This window comes from Heloderma suspectum, chromosome 17 (genome assembly GCF_057233095.1).
Source record: "Heloderma suspectum isolate Gila_16-S chromosome 17, 16-S_ref, whole genome shotgun sequence".
Taxonomy (NCBI): Eukaryota; Metazoa; Chordata; class Lepidosauria; order Squamata; family Helodermatidae; genus Heloderma; species Heloderma suspectum.
Window position 1 is genome coordinate 13,198,634 of NC_139474.1, and position 19,645 is coordinate 13,218,278.

Below are 19,645 nucleotides of genomic sequence, written 5' to 3' on the forward strand. Positions count from 1 at the left end.
TCTCCTCTCCCCTTCCTCCCCTCACGCTGCTTTCTTCATCACAGACCTACCGGGATTCCTTCAACTGGTGTTTGTTTCTTCTTCTCTTGCATACAGATAAAACTTGTGATTCCAAAGCTCCACTTAGTGGCTCTTCCTGCAGCTTCTGGGGGATTATATTTTTTGGAGGGGAGGGGGAATCCCATCTCCGCCCTCTTCCCCCCCCCTCCATTTGCTCCTGTTGGCCGAAGTTCCTGCATCTTGCTGCCCTACATGCATCTCTCGTGAGGGCATCGGTAGGAACAAGCATCCTCCGCGTGCTGGGGCGTGCGTGACCTTGCAAGCCGTCAGATTATCCCCCCCCCACACACTCTGAAACAAAGCTGTCTTTGTGACATCCAACATGCCAGACTGCCGGGGTGGCTCCAGGAGGGTGCTGGGTTTTCTTGTCTGCGTGGCTGATACTAGAGGCTCTCCTGCCCTTTGCCGGCTTTCAGTGGGGGTGGGGGGGGTGCAGCTAGGATCAGAGTGTGTCCTGGAGCGGGGCTGCTGTGGTGACTGTTGCACTGTGTTGCTTTTGTGAACAGATTTGTGTAACTGGCAGCAGAATGTAATATAGACACCATGCACTAAACGGTGGCCCTGGTTTGATTTCCTTCTTTCCTTCCCCACAACAATGACAACTTTGGGTAGTTACTCCAGATTCACTGAATGTGGTTTGCAAAGAGTACATTTCACACACACACACACACACACACACGCCCAACAGCACCTGCACATGGCTTGGGTATTGTCTCTACCATTCTTCCCCAACCTGGTGTCCTTGAGATGTTTTGGCCTGCAACTCCCAGCATTCCTGACTATTGGCCATGCTGGCTGGGAGTTGTAGTCCCAGCACCTCCGGAGGGCACCATGTTGGGGAAAGGCTGGTCTACATGGTGACATTGTCCAGATGTAGCTAGGAGAAATTGAGTGGGGTAGGTGTGTGTGATACAAGTTCATTGAACTACAGACTGCATGGCTAGCCTTTCTTCCTTCACAATTTTAGAACTGGGGGCGGGGGGGAACGGGAGGGGATTAATGAAGTAAAAGGAAATTATTCACACAATGCATAACTCGTGTAATACACTGCTATAAAAATGGTGTCTGCTACATATAGTTTGCCTCTTTGAAGGTGGCTTAGATTAACTCATTGTGGGGGTGGGGGTGGGAGTGGGGGTTGGAATTCACATGAAAACACTCCGTATGAAATACAAACAATAGCAGTAAACTGATGAAAAAATATAAAATGACACCCCAGTGGCGTGCATCTCCGTTAGTCCCCGAAGGCTCAATGCAGCAAGTGTTTTCAATTGCCTTTGAAAGGAAACCTACCTACTTCCTGAGGGAGAGTGTTGCACAGTTGGTGGAGGCCACCACTGAAAACGCTGTGCTCCGGGGAGACGGTATACCTGATCTCACTACAGGAAGGAATTTGTAGCAGGGCTCTGCACTCGGATCTTACAGCCCTGGTTGCCTGTTTAGCATAGATCAGGGGTAGGCACCCTTTTTGGGTCTGTGGGCACATTTGGCAATTTGAGAAACTGTCCTGGGCACTGGCACAAAATGGCTGACATGGGAGGTGTGGCTAGTCACAAAGGACAAGTAACTTTTCCAAAAGACTGAGTAGAAGGCAGAGGTGGAGTCTGAGCCACAACACATAATACGACTTCTGAGCCCAGTTTTCAGCACCAACAGAAACCTATTTTACAGAAGGCAAACTCTTTTTTCTTTCTCTCCCCCCACCGCCCCCCAGTTCAGCCAGCCAACTCATTTCCTGCTGTCTCCTTTCCTTTCTCACTCTGGATTGCTGCCCATTCACATACTCCCTCTCAAAATGTGTTATTTTATTTAAAAAAATAAACATGGGAGGGGTAGGGCACCTGGGTGGGCGCAAGGAAGATGTCCACAGTGGCTGTTCTTGGCCTAGGCTGCATTTGCTCAGTATTGACTGTACATCGACCCCTCTTTGAAAGAGCCTAAAATGTTTGAAATGCTATACAGATCTTCAAAGAGAACGACAGCTGCTGCCCTCAGGCTCACAATCAAATAAACAGGAATGGGGAGGGAAGAGGCCCACAAGCAAACAAATTTGGGGACCAGTTCTTAAAGTTATGCAATCTCCACAAGATTGTCTGATCTGGACAGGGGGGGCTCCCCCGCCTTTAAATATGCACACATTCAACGCAGGAGCGCTGGGTAGGCCCCAGGCTGATGGGAGCGCTTCCCTTCATCTCTGCAGTCTCCAGGTGACTGGCAGTTGGAGACAAGTGATGCTTCTGGCAGGGAGGGACGAAGCAAGCTCCCTGGGGCTGCGCCTTCTCTGGCTGACAGATGGGGCCAGGCTGATCTCCCCTCTGCCATCATGTTCTTCCTGGGAGGAAGAGGATTGGGAGAGCGGCTGTAGCTCAGCGGTAAAGCCCATGTTTTGCATGCAGAAGTTTCCCGGTTCGATCCTTGGCATCTCCCAGGTAGGGCTGGAAAAACTGCCTGAAAGCTTGGGGAGCTGCTACCGGTCAGTGTTACTAGCCAAATTAGGCTAGATGGATCACTCTACAAGACCCCCCCTTTGAAACCCTGCAGAGCCAGTGCTGATCAGTATAGACAGCTAGATGGATCAAGGATTTAATCCAGTATAGGGCAGGTTCCTATTTAAATCAGGCTTATTTGGAACCATGAGGACTGGAGTCTTACTTTCTTTTTAGGGGAAGGGCCATAATTAGGTGATAGAGGCCACGCTTCGTAAGCAGAAGGTTCCAGGTTCCACCCCCAGCATCTCCAGGTAGGGCTAGGAAAGAATCTTGCCTGAAACCCTGGGGAGCCGCTACCGCCAGTCAGTGTCGCCAATACTGGGCTAGATGGACCGAGGGGCGGACCCAGTGTAAGGCAGCTTCCTGTGTTTTGCTTTCTTCTGCTTCCATTTTTTAAATTTTAAGTTCTTTTTGTCCCATTTATGAAGAAATGTGTGTATTTAGGCAAGTTCTTACTTAAAATGAACCAGGCAAAACTCACACCCATCTGCACTCGCCAAATTCAATAGGTACAGCTATTCCCAGTACGGAGAGGACCATGTTGCCACTGCCCTCCCCAGAGCTGATAAAAAGATGAGGGGCTTATCAGAAAAGAAGAGGAGGCAACTCAAATTCAGCACTGCAGAGCTGAGATTCAAACCCAGACTTCTAAGAGCCAAGCTCTCACATCCCTCTGCCTGGATGGATGAATGTTCCAGCTTCACTTTCTCCTGCATTCAGACTTCTTAAAACCTCAAGTTATTTCTATCCCATTTATGAAGAAATGTGCAAATGTTGTTTAAGTTACAATCCAAAAACGAGCCAAGGAAAATTCTCACCCAACACTAGCAAGGGAGCGATGCCTCCCAGTAGCCCTTGGTCCCCTGACCAAGAGGTGGCAGAGGCCAGTGTGGGCCTCCCTTCAGCCCTGCTGCCCCAGGGCAACGTGGAGTGTGATCCTGCTTTGGGCCGATCCCAAACCACCTCTTCCTGTTGCCGCTTCCATCTGAACTGTCGGATTAAATGCAGTTTTCCACGGCACCCTCCCCAACTTGCCTGTTCGTGCTTTGTACGTCCCATGCTCCACAAGAGAAGCAGACACATGCACTCCACCCTTGATGTTTGTTGTCTGTATTAGTTGTTTTTTTTAAAAAGCAGGGCCTTCAATGGACATGACCTGGCAACCAGGATAGCTCAATGCAAATGTTGACTCGGCATCCAGCTGCTACAAACAAGGCAAATTCTATGTGGGGCATAATTATTTTATTTATTTAACGTTTATATATCGCCTTCTCTGCTAAAAAGCCATCAAGGTGGTGTACAACAATTTAAAACGATAAAACGCTGCAACAATGAAATCAAGAACATTAGAAAAAGTAAAAACATCTTAAAAACTACACATTTTTAAAAGGCTAAATGGAAAAGATGTGTCCTTGCATCCCTCGTAAAGGCAAAGAGAGTGGGGGCCAATTGTAGTTCTTGAGGGAGTGTATTTCATAGTTTGGGGGCAGCACAGGAGAAAGGCCTTTCGCATGTGCCTGAGAAATGGACCTCTGAGGGTAATGGTGCTTCCAAAAGGGCCTCTTCTGCAGATCTTAATACACAGGCAAATTCCTTAGAAAAGGAATTGAAAACGAAACCGCCAATAGCCTACTACCCTTCTACAAATCTATGGTGCATCCACACTTGGAATATTGTGTACGGTTCTGTTCACCATACTAAAAAACCTCGGCTATTGTAGAAAGGATACAGGATATTGTAGGAAGCAGAATACTGGAGTAGGTGGGCTTCTGGTCTAATTCAGCCAGGTTGTTAGGGGTCATTAGAGAAGGGATGGAAAATAAACTACCAAATCTTTGGTGTGACCACATTTGGAATTCTGTGTGCCATTTTTGTGGCCGGACCTCAAAAAAGGATATTGTATAGCTGGGGAAGGTGCAGAAAAGGGCAACCAAAATGATCAAGGGGCTGAAGCAATATGTCTAGGAGGAAAGGTTACAACACCTGGGGCTATGTAGCTTTGAAAAACAAGTAAGGGCAGACATGATAGAAGTGTATAAACTTATGCATGGTGTGGAGCAAGTGGAAAGCGAGACATTTTTCTTCCCCTCTCATAATAGAATCCAGTGGGGTCATCCCGTGAAGCTGATTGGTAGGAAATTCAGGGCAGATCGAAGGAAGGACTTCTTCACACAGCGCAGAGTTAAGCAATGGAATTTGCTACTGCAAGATGCAGTAATGGCCACTAATTTGGATGACTTTAAAAGGGGATTGGAAAAATTCAGGGAGGAGAAAGCTATCAATGGCTACTAGTCCTGATGGCTATGTGCTACCTCCAGGATCAGAGGTAACATGCTTTTCAGTGCCTGTTGTTGGGATACAAGTTTCCAGCTCTTTGGAGAAAGGCTGGGATAAACGTGGAATTAACAGTGCCTTGAAGAATGGTGCCGTTTCAGTAACTGGGGTCAAGCCCATCATTGCTTAGACTTGTGGGGTGGTCCATTTCCTGCCGTGATGAATCGGTGCTTCCTGTTCTGTGTGGGTGCTGTTCATCTTAGCAGCCAGGACCATCTTGACGGAAAAGTAGTGCTCTAGCTGAAACTAAGCCACACATTTGCTTTGGATTTAACTGGAACAAACGTCTGTCTATCCGGGCATCCTGTCTTTCTTCCCTCTCCACCCCATCAGCAGCATAGAGCTAAGACCAGCCTATCTTATAGGGTGGATCTAAGAATTACCGAGATCGTTTGTGTGTGAGAAGTACTTTGAAGGCTCAAAAGCACTAGATCTATAGGCTTTTTGCCATGTGCACATCAAGACGAGCAGTGCAAGAGAAGATGGCCAGTGCTGGGATATCAGCAGCCAGGCGATGGTGGAAGTAGGGAGAGGTATGGAGGGCTAACTAGAGCGGTTCTGAAGTTGATTGTGGCCTGACAGCTGGGCCGGGGGGGGGGGGGATTTCATAGTAATCTGGGCGGGTGGCATTTCTTTGAGCCTTCCTGTGGGGTCAGAGGCTATATAAGCCATACACAGTCTGAGGTTAGCCACAAGTACTACACGTTGTGTTATGCACCTCCAGCCTGCCCCCAAATCTCTCTGAATGTTTACATTTAGCTTGAAACTTGGATCCTGAGAGCCTGCGTGGGCTGCTAGCCTTCATGAATTCAGAGACGCTTGCCGACAATGTGCAGCATCTTGCAGAGGCGTGACCTCTGTCTGTCTGTCTGTCTGTCTTTCAGAGTTGGCTGCTGCTGGCGTTTGTTCTGTTAATGCGTTCGTACATTTTCATAGCTCCCTCTCTCTCCGTTGTTTCTTTGCCCACAATATTTATTCCCTTGACAAAAGGCGAACGCTTGGAGCTTGAATCCCTGAAACAGAAAGTGTGGTGCAACTCAAGCAAATGCACACAGTGCAAGCTGTCTTATACAGAGTTGGACCATTGCATCAAGCCTGGTTCCATCTACAGCAGGGATAGACAATGTAATCTGAAACGTTTGGAAGGCACCACAACTCCCACAATCTCTGAGCCATTGGTGAGGCTGGCTGGGGCTTATGGGAGTTGTTGCCCGAAACATCTGGAGGACACCAGGTTGCCTGCACTGACTGGCAATGAGCCTCCAGGGTTTTCGATGGGAGGCTTTCCTGCCAGTGCTACTTGGAGATGGCAGGGATTGAACCTGGAACCTTCTGCAGGCAAAGCACATCCTCTGAGCTACAGCCATTCCCAGCACTAATGGGATTTGTCAAAGCTTGGAGATATCTGGCACAGCTACGTGAGGTGATGGGCCCTGCCTGTTCAGAGGAAATCCATTCGCTGTGGCGGGGCAAGGACTAACATATATAGTAGGAAGCTGACTGGCTGCAGAGCAAAGTGCTGCCCTCCAGCGGTGTCAGTGTTTGGGTCCAAAAGAGTGGTTTCGTGTTTTGGCGCTCAGCCCCTCAACCTCTGTCTTGTAGTTAGGTTCTTGGGGACGTTACTTTTGTTTCAGCCTCGCCACTTTGCCCTTTGGGAAATGGCTGTTTTGTGACTGGCCAGGAGCACTGTGGTGGCCATTTTATGAAATAGCTGCCCGGTTGGGAGAGCACCCGCGACTCAAAATTCCAAAGGTGCTCACTGAGTTCAAAAGGTTGGAGGAGCCCTGCCTAACCTGTGGCACAATCGGCCAGTGCATGAGCACAGGAGGATGTCGTTGTCAAGGCTGAGAACTCCAACCTCGTCTACAGCGCTGTTTGGGGGGCAGTCCAGGAGGGGCCACAACCGAGTGGTCAAGTGCATGTTTTGCTTCTAGGGGGCCCCCAGTATCCGCAAGAAAAAAGGTGCTAAGGAACGAAGCCTTGCCCCTGAGACCACGGAGAGCTGCTGCTGTCAGGCTAGACAGGCCAATGTTCTGATAAGGCCGCTTCGTTTGCAAAAAGCCCTGCCTGGACCCAGGAGCAGTGGAGTGTTCCCACTGGATTCTGGTGCATCGAGCACTTCCTGTTTCTGAAACCTGGACAGGAAGTGACGGCTGTGTGGTTCTCCTGCCTGTCCATCACTTTCCTCCTTGACTAATGTCACCTGAAGCAGCACTCCAGGCAGGCACTTCAGCAGTACAGGTCCGGGAACAGATTTCTGACTGCGCCCTTGGCAAGCTCCTGCCAAAGTAAACGGCACTAGGCTAGCTGGACTGGTGGTCTTGCACTGAAGGCAGCTTCCTGCCAACCAGGCTGTGGGGGCCCTGGCACTCTCCCGGCGGAGAAAGGACCCCTTCAAAAGGAGGAACGTGTCAGCCTCTAGGTCTCCGTTTTTTGTGCTCTCCATGGGAGCGGAGCTTGCCCACTATGTTTTGCGTTGATGCATGTATCATTGATGGGGATCCATCTCTATGCTTGGCGGATAAATGCTGCAGGCATAAGCACAGAAGTGTGTGTTCCCAGGCGGGCCACGTGGTGGAGCTGGGTCCACAATAGGGCATCGCTCCCATGGCATCTCCTAATGTCTGTTCAGTAGAGGTGAGGTAAGGAACCCTTTCTGTCCCCCTTGGCAGCATGTGGTGACTAATCTACAGGCCTTAATCTTGTAAGCAGGGGCCACCTTTTGCTTCTCTGACTGTTCTAAAACTTGCAGGGTCTTCCTCCCTTCCCTGCTGGTTTATGCCACTCTTTACAATTCTGCCCAGCTGCTCGCTCCGGCCCCTTCCTTCAAAAGCCCTTTTTTGTCTGAAACCGGCTGGGTTGGCATGCATAATTGAGGCGGGAGGAGTCCCATCTTTGGTACTCAACTAACCTTCCCTTTTTTTCTTCTTCTCCTCTCTCTCTCTCTCTCTCTCTCTCTTTCTCTCTCTCTCTCTCATTTTTCCTCCCCTAATCTCCTCCTCTTCCTCTTTCTTCTTGCCGCTGCAGAGCGTCTGTACAGCCAGCTTGAGAAAAACCGTCTGCTCGCTAACGAGCTGAAGTTAACGCTGCATGATCTGTGTGACTGAGAACGGGGGTCCGCTAATCCTGTTTAAAACCCGCCAATCCTGTGCTGGGGGTGGCCTGCCGGACCCGGGCCGAATCCGGAGCGCACTCTCTCTTTTAAGACTGGCTGATTTTAGGGCAATGACTGCCATTTAATTGGAGCACTTGATGCTTGTCCTTCCTCGTGTACTTATTTTCTAAGCTTTTTAAAAACGACATCCAGTTTATTCACCGCCTGTTCTTGGTACAATAGAGCACTAGCACTTGTAAAGGAAAAAACGGGGGGGGGGGGGAGAGACATGGATGCAGGTCCCTATAAGGGGCCTGCTCCTGTAGAAAGAAGGCTGGGATAGCAATGGCTGTTTCGTTCTTGGTGGTAATGGGGGTCTAGATTTCTCTAACCACTAGGCAAGCTGCTGTAGCTGCTTCTGTACAACCCCCTTTATGATAGCTCTTCTAAGTTGTATCTTCTGTACCTGGACAACTACTTTTTTCTGTAGGCTCTTGTTGCATGGATTGGCTGACTCGTTACTTAAAATATATATATATATATATATATATATATATATATATGGTTCCTTGTATCAATAAAACTACTGGCCCACTTGGTATGTGCCTGAGGTGTCCTTTCCCACCTGTACTATTCTTTGTAATCTCCCCCCCTCCCCCCCCAAAAAAAATAACCCTGTGTTGCTGTCCGGCGGGCAGAGGAGGGGAACTTGGCCTGTGGAGGAGATTGGGTAGGTATCAACAGCTGGAGTCGTGTCATCCGGACCGAGGGGTTGCCCTGCCGCTACAGAAGCAGCAATCGGAGCAGTGTACATGAGTTGGAAGCGATTGGATGCCGTCGGCTGTGTAGGAAGCATGTGTCGTTGCTTTTTTGACCAAAAACCCTTTAGCGCTCGGTTGAAGCCTGTTCCCGCCTCGGCCATCTTGGAGGCTAATCAGGCTTGGCCCAAGAAGCCGTCCCCTGCTTTGGCTTTTCACCCCGTGCACGTCCAGCTTTAGAACAGTGGGAACAGAAACGGAGACACGAAGTGAAATGTTGCCTGTTTGATTCCTTTCTCTCTCTCCACGCATGCTTCAGCACACGGATGACGGTGTGTGATAAGCGGCTTTGTGCTTCAGCCTGTGACTCATGATCTGGGCGCACCGGACGATAAGGTGCAGCACCTGCCATTGGTGCTCTCAGCAGTGTCTAAATCAGCCTTCCCCAAGAGTTGCTGGTTGGAGGTGGTGGAGGTTGTAGTCCAGCACATCAGGAGGGCTCCAAGTTGGGGAAGGCTGGTCCAAATGGATCTTTCCTTCTCTGTGCCTGTCTTCCCTTTGACGATCCCCACCCTTTGGGTAGGTGGGACGTCTGCAGAGCATCCATGCACCTACTCAAATGGGTGAGGTGGCTATTTTGAAAGCTCGGGGCATTGGACTTTGTGTCTCTGCATGTTCTGGGCTCACACGCTGAGCTGCCTTTTTATTGCAAAGCTGAGAAGCCCTTCAGAAACCGAAGTAGCCGGAACCTCCATGGGACAAGGCCTTTGCTTGAGCTTGGTTGGAGTTACAGGCTGGTGTGTGTGTGTGTATGTGTGTGCGCGTGCACACACATGTGTTTTAATATGTGGCATGAAAAGCGCTTCCCCCTGAAGTGAAGAGATAAGGTACATTTAGATCAGAACAGAAAATACACAGAATGTGTCATTGGGTTTAGAATCAAGTTTCCTAAGTATCTTGGCTTTAAGTAAATTTAAAAAACAGCCATCCAGGTGTCTAGTCCTTAATGCTGCTGTGATACACTTGAACGTGTGCTGGCCATGCCTGTCATCTCGGACGCCTGACAGGGTGACTAATGTGCAGACAGTTCCTATGCACTTTTACTTGGAAGTAAGTCCTACTGTGTTCTGTGGAGCTTACTCCTAGGTAAGTGTGCATTTGGCTGTGGCTTAACATGCCTAGAATTTCAGGCCTTCAGAGTCCAATATCATTCCTTGCCCTTCTCCATAACCTCCTAAAGCGAAAGAAAAAAAATCAGAAACAAGAAGTGAGGCCATTTGAGTAACTTGGACAGGTTGTAGGACGAAGGTTTTCTTGGTGCAGACTTTGAATCATCTGGTGTCGTGGTGATGGAATGTCACCTTTTTAGAGCATGCAGGATACATGGGTCTGGCTGTTGTGGGGCAGGACTGATAGCCACCAAGGGTGCCCATTGTGTAACTTGAGGGTGGGAGCACTCGTGTTCTGGCCTGGGAGGCACAACCTACACCCTTGCACATCGAAGCTTTGTTGTGGCTGCGCTGCTGCGGAAGCACTGCATCGCCCAGGAGTGCACCTTTTGGGGAGGGTGTGCTGAGCCGAGGGTGGGTGGCCCACCTTAGCCAGGCCTTTGGATTTGGATTGACTGCCTCCGCTCTCTTCCTTCCAGATAAACTGAAGTGCACCAAAGAGGAGCATCTCTGCACGCAACGGATGTTGGACCAGACCCTGCTTGACCTGAACGACATGTAGAAGGCCCTCTCTACGGCTAGCCGGCCAGCCAGCCCCGCTGCCTTTGTAGCCACTTGAGGAGCAACTTTCTGCTGGGGCCTGCTCTGTCTTTAAAGAAAAGGGAAAAAAAGAAAATTTGACCTCTAACCCTGGAAAGGGGGAGAAAGGTCAAAGGTTAACATTCCAACTTTTGTTGCCAACTTAACCAAAAGTCTCTGCCAATCCCCCCCCCCGCCCGCCCGCCCCAGATTACAGGCCATCAGACTGGGCCAAGTCACCAGCAGCACCATTAAGGGAGAAAACCTGCACACAGCACAATGCTGTTTTGGGGAGAGTGCGTCTAAGGTGTACACTTCTTTGTAGTAATTGTGGGGTAGTGTGTGGTCTCTTTTTTTCCTTCTGGTAATGGTCCTTCTGAACATTGCATGAATGCCAAGACTCAAGCTGTAAGCTTTTAAGGTTTGCAATTTAACCCTGCTCTCCTTCTGTCCCGTGCACACTCTTTGGTTCACGCCACTTCTGTGTACCCCACGGTCTGTGGAATGGTCATAAATGTCCTAGCCTAGGCTGACTGAACGAAAATCCCCAGGGAATCTGCTGGGGGGAGCCCACCTCCGCACAAAGTAGTCCCTCTTCAACTTTTGGGGCCTCAGTCTTGCTTCCAGCAGGGGGATGAGATTGTTTCTTTGCCAAAAAGGAAAAGGTGTGATCTTAAAACTCATCCTCTTTTGTGGTTTTTACAGCTATTTCTGGTTGGGGAAACAATTGTTAAAAATATATCAGGTTTTAAACGTGATCCATTTTCTCAACACATTTAACTGTTCTCCTTGAGCACGTAGGCGGCTCTCTGTCTGCTCCCTGCCCACTTAAGTTTTCACACCTGGTTACTAAGAACTGGTGGCTACCCATTCTGTTCCACTATAACCATGAAATCGCTCCCCGGCTGGGCTTCGCTTGCTTTGTGCTTGGTAAAGCTTTTGTAGCTTCTGTGTGTGGGCGCTTGTGAAGAGAGGGGGGGCTTTTGTTACTGGCCTGTTCTGGATGTGAGGGGTTTTCCCTCTCTGTTTTTAGGCAGGAGCCTATTGTACTGTCTTAAACAAACTGGATCCCAGCCACCGTGATGCTTTCTGCTATTCTGAGACTTGAGCTGCCAAGGTGTGTGCTCCCCCCGCCCCGCCTCTGTGTAAAGCCTGCTGGGCCTCGGAGGAAGTGCATATGCCACAGTGGCTTTTAGGGGCCGGTGTGGAGAAATGAGGAAATCATATCAAGTGTTTTGATACTAAAACCCTTTTGTCTTTTATTGTCTTTTTTTTAATAATAAACAGAAGCATTCCCTCCATTGGTCCTCTTGTTGTCCTTTTTTAATTTATGAGGGCTCAAACCCCATTAAATTGTTATACAATGTACATGTGAGACCTGTAAAATAGCTCGGTTGTGTTGCCTGTATCTGTTCCATGTCCTCGGGATGCTTCATTCTGGCTTTCTTTCTGTGGTCCCCCGCCCCCGCCCCAACAGTCTGCATTCTGTGGTCGCTGAGCACACTCGGGGGAAGCACCACGGATAGCTCCTTCTTGGTTCTGATTGGTTCTGACTGAAACGTGGAGTGGATCCACCACCCCACTGAGCCTCCACTGCACTCAACCCTCAATGCGCTGTGTTTGGGGTTCCCCCATCCCTTAGCATTTCTTAAATATTTTTCAACGAACTTCTCCCTCTTGTGCAAGCATAGCGTTTTGGCTACGTATGCAACAGCACTCACATTTGAACACGGGAAAGAGGGAATTGTGTGGTGTGTGTGTAACATGCATATATAATATACATCTATATGTGTGCACACACACATGTATGTACCAACATTGTAGCTGAGAGCTTTTTATTACCCCTCATGTACAGATTCTATGCTGAGATGGTTCATGCTTCATTTAATTGTAAGCCTTTATTTTAGATACAAGAGGGAAAAAACATGGTTAGGTACAGGCTTTCCAATTGTTCTGTAATGTTCCGGTGGCACAGTCACTGTAGGAGACGGTTCTGGGAGGGGAGGAGTAAAAATGGCATCCAGTTTGTGTGTGTGTCGCTGTCTCACCTTTTCAAATAGGCCAGGTAGCATTCAGCTAATGTCTTATTATCCCGCTCCCCTCTCGCTCTATTAGGACTCTTGTGAATTGTAATAGGCACCCACATGTAAACACACATTAACTGGATGTGCTTAAAGCTAGCAGGTACAGTTGAATACACAAGGTTCAACCATCCTATGGGAAGTATTGGCCTAGGCAAAAGCAACCTTAAATTTGTACTTTCCTCCGTACTATTACGGGAGGAGGAGGGAGCAGTCTGGTGTTAAGCCCAGCTCTGCATGGCTGGCTGAAGAATGCTGGGAGTTTTTGCATTAGGTTGCACCCTCAGTGGCTTTATGAAGAGAGCAGAGGTTGCAAGCCTTCATTCAATCGAATGCAAGGGCATGGATGTAGGGCAGCTTTGCAAACAGCGCGATGGTTCTCCCTGCGCGGCTAGCCCAACGTCGGAACTTCGCGCCACACTGGATTCGAACCGATGCCATCCCGACCGCAAACGTTCTGCGCATGCGCGAAGCCAAGCTCGCTGTCTTCGCCCTACGGCTCCGGTACGTCCTGGCGAAGAACAGCAGCCGGAGCATGCGCGCACTGATTCTAGAGGCGCGGGAGCGAGCGAGCGCGCATGCGCCAGGTGACGAATTTGCAGGGGAAATGCGCGCGTTTGCACAGAAGGGCCAACGCGCTAAAGCAAACAGCCCCGAGCCGCCACGCACGCGCAGCACGGCGGCACGCGCGAGGCGAAGAGGAGGGAAAGCGAGCCCGCATTCCGCCGCCATTTTGTGCCGCGGCAGCGCGCCTCTCTTCGAGGATGGCAGCCGTCTCCCGGCTGGGCCGGGTCGCTCCGACGACACCGGCTGTTCTCCTCTGCGCCTTGGTGCTTCTGGCGGGACCGGCCGTCGCCTACAAGCTGAACGTGCCGAAGGTGTTGCTGCCCTTCAGCCGCGACAAGCGTGTCCCCTTCGTGCTGGGCGCTGAGGGCGGTTGCTACTCCTGGTGAGGGAGGGGCCTTTGCGGGAGAGTGACGTATGTGGAGGGCGTGGATAGGGGCGGGGCTTAGTTGGAAAACGTGAATGGGCGCCTGAGCGGGGACGGGGACGTCACGGTGGGGCGGGGCAAAACGTCTTGCCTTAAAAAAACGTGTGTGTGTGTGTTTTCGTGTTTTCAAGGCTGCCAACAAACAAATGAAATCTAAGCTAAACAACCAACCAACATTTTAAAAATACATCTTTTAAAAACACGCACACAAATCTAGTCACAGCAAGTTTCTGCAAAGTTAATGGCGTAACTCTGTATATCCAACGTGGTTACTTGGAAGTATGTGCCATAGAGCTCAACGTGCTTGCTCCTGAGCACATTTATAGTTAGGGTGGGGAACGTGCTTAGATGGTGGACTTCAACTCTCATCATAATTGGCTTCCAGGGGAAGGCAGGAATTCAACAGGTGAATCTTCCCCATCCCCATGCAGTGTGTGTGTGTGTGTAGTTCACTTCTTGTATTTCTGCCTGACCTGCAGCATTTGAGGCATAGGTGAACAGTTATAAGAAAGAACAGCAATCCTACGTTTAGGCAGGGAGGAATTCTCTGCTCTCTGTAGGATAATGCTTCTCAAAGTATGGGGCTGACCTTTCTAAGGAAGCATAACAGTTGCTAGACAGCTACTCAAATCTATCAGTGGCTAAATGGAACAGCCAAGTCAGATGCTGGGGACAAATAATATGTGATGGCTTATTGTTAATAATAATAATAATTATATGTTTGCCTCTGCTGTCATCATCATCATTATCAAAATATTTCTTGGCCTCCTTTCAGGACAGAAGCTCTCCAGAGGCAGTGTACAACAATAAAACACATACAACCAGTACAATAAAAACAAATAAAAACAACAAAGCCACAACAAAAACAGCAACTACAGTAATCATATCAGAAGGAGGCCAGAGTAAAATAATCATTTTACAAGGCCTTCTTAAAAGCCTGCAGTGGTTGAGCACAGCAGACCTTTCTCCAAAGAGCCTTTTCTCCAAAGAGCAGAGGGCACATACCTGGTCTCCCCATTTTATTCTCAGAACAGTTCTGCCGGGTAAGTTAGGCAGAATGATGGTGACTGACCCTTAGTCACTTCAGTGAGCTTCATGGCTGAGTGGAGGTTTGAACCCAGGTCTCTCAGGTCCTAGTCTAACTCTCTTACCCAGCCTTCCCCAACCCACTGCCATCCAAATGTGTTGGACTACAAACCCCATCACCCCCAGCCATGGGGGTGATGGGAGTTGCTGTCCAACATATCTGGAGGGACCTGGGTTGGGGGAAAGTGACTCTAACCACTACACCACACCCTTGCCTTCCTGCCCTGCTTGTGAGCTTTCCAGAAGCCCCTGGCTGGGGCCACTGCTTGAAAGTGGATGCTAGGAGCCCCTTGGTGTGATTCCGCAGGGCTCTTCTTTCTTTTCATAAACAAAAGAGGGCCCTCGGCAGAGAGACTGCACTGCCTGCATTGAGGGAACCTGTGAGAGGAAAGGCTCTGTCAGGGCAAACACTGGGTGGGGTTGAACATGAGACCCAACAGGATGAGGTTCTGGGAACAGAGTTGCCAGGTCGCAATCCAGAGATTTCCCCGCTCCCTCCCCATCCCGTATCTTTAAAATGGAAGTTAGGCAATCTCAGCTTCTCCTGCCAGACATTCTTCCCCCTGCCCCCTGGCTGCCCCTGTGTCCACCTTTCTGCCTGTGTCCAGTACAGTGAGCAGAAATCTATGTTTCCTGTGCAAGGAGGGGGGCATAGGAGAGGGACAAGAGCGGCAGTGTGGATTTAAAGAGTGATATCTGCAGGTTGCAGCTTCATAACCCTATTTTGGAGTGACTCCTGAATACAGCCAGGGTTGAACAGCAGGGCATACAATATAATAAATTCCCCTTTTGTGTCCTGTTTTGGATATCTTGTTCACAGTGCCAGAAACGAAGCTGACAGTACAACTCCTACTCGTGCACCTCAGAGGGGTAACAAGTTGCCTTAACTCACAAATAGAGCATTAATAATAAGGGTAACAATGGTAATAGCAATAGAGCCAGGGCTGGCCCTTCCATTAGGCAGTGAGGTGGCAGATGCTGGGAGGTGGGGAGCAGTGGGGAGGTGTTGGAGGACAGAGCTATATGTGAACCTCACAACCTGTGCTGCTCCCTCTAGGCCAGCCTGCTGTCCTTCGGTGCAGTGGAGGCAGCAAGCATTGAAGTAATAACATTCAACTGCCAGTCTGGTCCACTTTTGTATATGGAAAGCAGGGAGGTGCTATCTTGTCCTTCACCTCAGGCAGCAAAATGTTTTAGGCTGGTCCTGAATAGAGCAGCGATACTGTTGCTACTAGATATATTGCCTTCCTGCCAAAGCACTCAAGGTGGTTTACAGTTGGAAATAATGGGTTACAATCTAAAAGACACTATACAAAAATAAAAAGGAACAGGCAGGGTGGAGGAAAATAAGGAAAAGCAGGTATGAGTTCTTCCACAATGTTTATAACGACGTGGTAAAATGGCTGCTGATGTAGGCCAAGGGGAGGCAGTTGGTTCCAGCCAAGATGCTGGAAGGGGCCTTCTTGTCTCGCCTCTGCCTCCACATCTTTCCACTTTGGGCCACATAATAAAGGGTTCCTTGAGAGTGGGGTGTGAAAGTGTGTATGTGTGCGCAGGAGAGAGAGAGCACACAGCCGTCATCACATCTGTTCCATCTTGCAGGTACTCCACACGCCACGACACAGTCACCATTGAACCCATGTACGAGAACGGCACTATTTGCTCGCAGAAAGCTTTGCTGACCACCCACTCTTCGCAGGCCACAAAGCTAGCCAGTGTTATTGTAGCGGAGGAGATAGGTACGTGGGCTCAATCCTGCCCCATTAAACTCCAGCTGGAAACTCTTCTCTCCCTCTTTCTGTCTGCTCCAGCTGTTTCTCACCAGGTGTATTGCACATTCATGAAATGTCTGTGGTGATTAGCGATGCAGTCCCTATGCAGGCTTACCTGGGAGTAAGCCTCACTGAACACAGAGGGACTGAGGGCTTTTCGACATGAGGCATTTATCGTGCACTCATTTTTCCCTACTGACAGTTGTTTAAGGGTTCTTTAGATGATGTCATGATCCTCCGGTTTCGCTTCTGTATCTACCCAGCACTTTCAGCGAGCTTTTTTAGAGCAGGGGAAATGTGTCATTTAATTGTGAAAGTGAAAGAAAGGAAACACTTGTGCAGTGCTCAGATCTCAATTCTGCCACAAAACCAAAAGTAGATACAGCAGATTAACAGCCTCATGCAGAAAAGCTGTGAGTAAACACTCACAGGATCGTGCTGAAAGAAATGTCAATATTCATTCATCAAATACCTCCTGCCCCCAATCAAATGTCAAAATAGGCAAAACCATCGAAACTCCTTCACAGTAATCAGACAGCAAACAGAGCACTATGAGCCATTCTACATGAGGCATTTATTGTGTGCTCATGATTGCACACTCATGAAGTTTACGGGTCCTTTATCCAACATCATCATCCTCCAGGGCCTCCCCCACTCTTTGCAACCATTTCCTCGGCTTTTTTTAGATCAAGGAAAGTGCACTTTTATTTAGAAATGGCGAATGAGACTTGTATAATTTCGCAATTCCAATATACCACAGCGCCATCTAGTGGTTGTGTAATGAAACATATAGAAAAGCAGAGAAATAAACCACCCTGGAAAAAACATGTATAAAGGCGCCAGCCTTAATCTTGCAAACAATCCAGACGCAGAAGCCTCAGTAAAAGTGCAGGTTAAAAGCCTCATATAGAAAAGCCCTATAAAAGCAAACCCCGCACCATTGTGCTCATCAGAACTTTCCCTCAGCTTTGTGATTTGCAGTTTCCTTTCTGTTTTCCCCAGACCTGGGTTTGAACAGCAATGTGGCCTTATCAAAGTGGAGGGCTGGGAGACACAGTTTTTATTCTTCCTTTCCAGTGACAGGACATTTGCTCCGTTGTGACATCATTGTGGATCTCATCGACCACATAGAAATTATTTCCCGGACTCGAGAGATCTATGTTGAAGACTCCCCGCTCGAGCTGAATGTGAGAGCTCTGGATGCTGAAGGTACCCTATCTGGGGCAGCCTGTGGTCAGAGGAACGTTGCCAGATAATTGTTGGACCTCCTTCTCTGTGCTAATCCGCCTGTCCGCTGAGATTGTCCTCAGAGGCCTTAGTTGGGTGACCCTGTTGCCATTTGAAATGCAGCAGGTGGCTACCAGAGAAAGCACCTTTTCAATGGTGGCTCCTCACCTTTGGAATGCCCTCCCCCGGGGAGGCCTGCTGGGAGCCATTCTCACTGTCATTTAGGCACCATACAAAAGCATTTCTGTTTTCCCAGGGTTTCAAGAACTGGTAACATTAGCATTTTAAACTTAACAGCAGTTTGATTTTACTCCCTATATTTGAATGGAGTGTTGTTGTTTTAGTTTGTTGTGTTTGCTTGCGTTGTTGTTGTTGTTGTTATTTTGTACTTTTGTTTTTTACTACTTTGTTAGCCACCACGAATTCACGCTGAAGATGTAGCATATAAATTATATAAAGAAATATGGTATAAGCCCATTTCTGCTCTGCCTTCTGTCTGCATTTTCAGTCCTGGACAGGGCCCATTTGACTGGTGACTGGCCAGAGGGCTAGTGGTCCAGTCGGTGCTCAGCTAACGCCGAGGAACAGGCAAAGGAAAATACTATTTCCTCGGCTTTTTTTAGATCAAGGAAAGTGCACTTTTATTTAGAAATGGCGAATGAGACTTGTATAATTTCGCAATTCCAATATACCACAGCGCCATCTAGTGGTTGTGTAATGAAACATATAGAAAAGCAGAGAAATAAACCCCCCTGGAAAAAACACATATAAAGGAGCCAGTCTTAATCCTTAATCATCAAGGTAGGGCTCAATCCTATCCGGATTCCCATCAGCCTTCGAAGTCGGAGGCTAACTGGCATCCTACGCAGAGCGGGAGGAGTGCAGAGGCATTGCTGCCACCGTTCATTTTTACTAGATGGGCATTTTTGCCCATCTAGCTGGTGCTCTGAGGAGGGGGAGGGAAGGAGGCTGGGGGTAGCTCATATCCCCACTTCCCCAGTCCCTTCCCCTCCCTGCCCACAGAACTGCCCCTTTTCTGTTCTTTTCTGAGGTCACTCTTGTGAGCTTGGAGAGGCAGCCAGTGCAGTTCTCTCTGCGCAGGCTGCAAGGGAGAAGGGGTGGGGAGCTTGGATTCCTGGCTCTGAGGTCGGGGTGCTGTCTCTGACCTCAGATCCAGGAATCTGAACTATCCCATGGCCCCTTAGATGCTGCCTAGGGACCATCAGATTGCTCCCTCTGAGGGATTTTAATATATTCAGTGGTATATAAATGCCACAAACAAACAAACACATGTCACAAGATGCAGCAACAGATACTGGCTTAGACAGCTTTGAAAGAGGATGAGGCAAACTCATGGGGGTCCCTCAGTGGCTAGGTAGCCACTATTGCAAATATGATTGTGGCACTTTTGTCCGATCCAGCAGGGCTCTTTTACTCATCTTACGAAATGTTTTGCTTTTGGACGCCACAAATAAAAAGTTAATAGGCAGAGAGACCTATCATATCCAGGCTGCTTTCATCTAGATCCTCCTCTCCACCCTCCCATAGTTTGGGTATGTGTCACCTTAGCATTCCTCTCTGTAGGGGAAAAGAGGAAGATCTCAAGGTGAGCAGTTTTAGGAGCAGTAGTTATGCTGCTTTCTATGGCAGCCTTCCCCAACCTGGTGCCCTCCAGGTACATTGCAGTGCAGCTCTCATTATTCTAGGCCATCATCCCAGGGAATGATGGGAGTTGCAGTCCAACACATTTGGAGGGTACCAGGCTGGGGAAGGCTGATCTACTGAATTGCCCAGCACACCTTTCTCTGTTCAACCAGGGGCCAAATTATGTTACATTTGTTGCATTGTTGCATGGTGTGGGGAAAGGGGGCATTAACTCTTTGCCTAATTTCTCTCCCCCCGCCCCAGTGCGTGTATCTGCTGTTCACAATGGGAAGAAAGCTCCCATTGGAGCCAATGGGGCCTGAGCCAGGTCAGGACTGTGGTAGGCGCAAAGGGCTAAAAA

At 49.0% G+C, this 19,645-nt stretch overlaps 2 protein-coding genes across 11 annotated transcripts in view; both read left to right on the plus strand.

Moving 5' to 3' along the window:
* Positions 1 to 11,860, plus strand: part of TPM3 (tropomyosin 3) — a 72,232-nt gene extending 60,372 nt beyond the window's left edge. For 4 of the 10 annotated variants that reach the window (XM_084824261.1, XM_084824260.1, XM_084824269.1 and 1 more), the window contains exon 9: positions 10,384 to 11,847. In XM_084824261.1, coding sequence (XP_084680387.1) covers positions 10,384 to 10,466 — 83 coding nt within the window. In that variant the 3' untranslated portion in view covers positions 10,467 to 11,847. The other 6 variants (XM_084824267.1, XM_084824268.1, XM_084824270.1 and 3 more) reach the window with 3 other exon arrangements.
* A 142-nt stretch (positions 11,861 to 12,002) lies between these two features.
* NUP210L (nucleoporin 210 like) overlaps positions 12,003 to 19,645 on the plus strand; it is a 45,824-nt gene continuing 38,181 nt past the window's right edge. Inside the window, exons 1-3 of the mRNA XM_084824259.1 lie at positions 12,003 to 13,513; positions 16,244 to 16,380; positions 17,491 to 17,622. Of these exons, the coding sequence (XP_084680385.1) occupies positions 13,143 to 13,513; positions 16,244 to 16,380; positions 17,491 to 17,622 (640 nt within the window). The 5' untranslated portion in view covers positions 12,003 to 13,142. The remainder of the gene's footprint in view (positions 13,514 to 16,243; positions 16,381 to 17,490; positions 17,623 to 19,645) is intronic.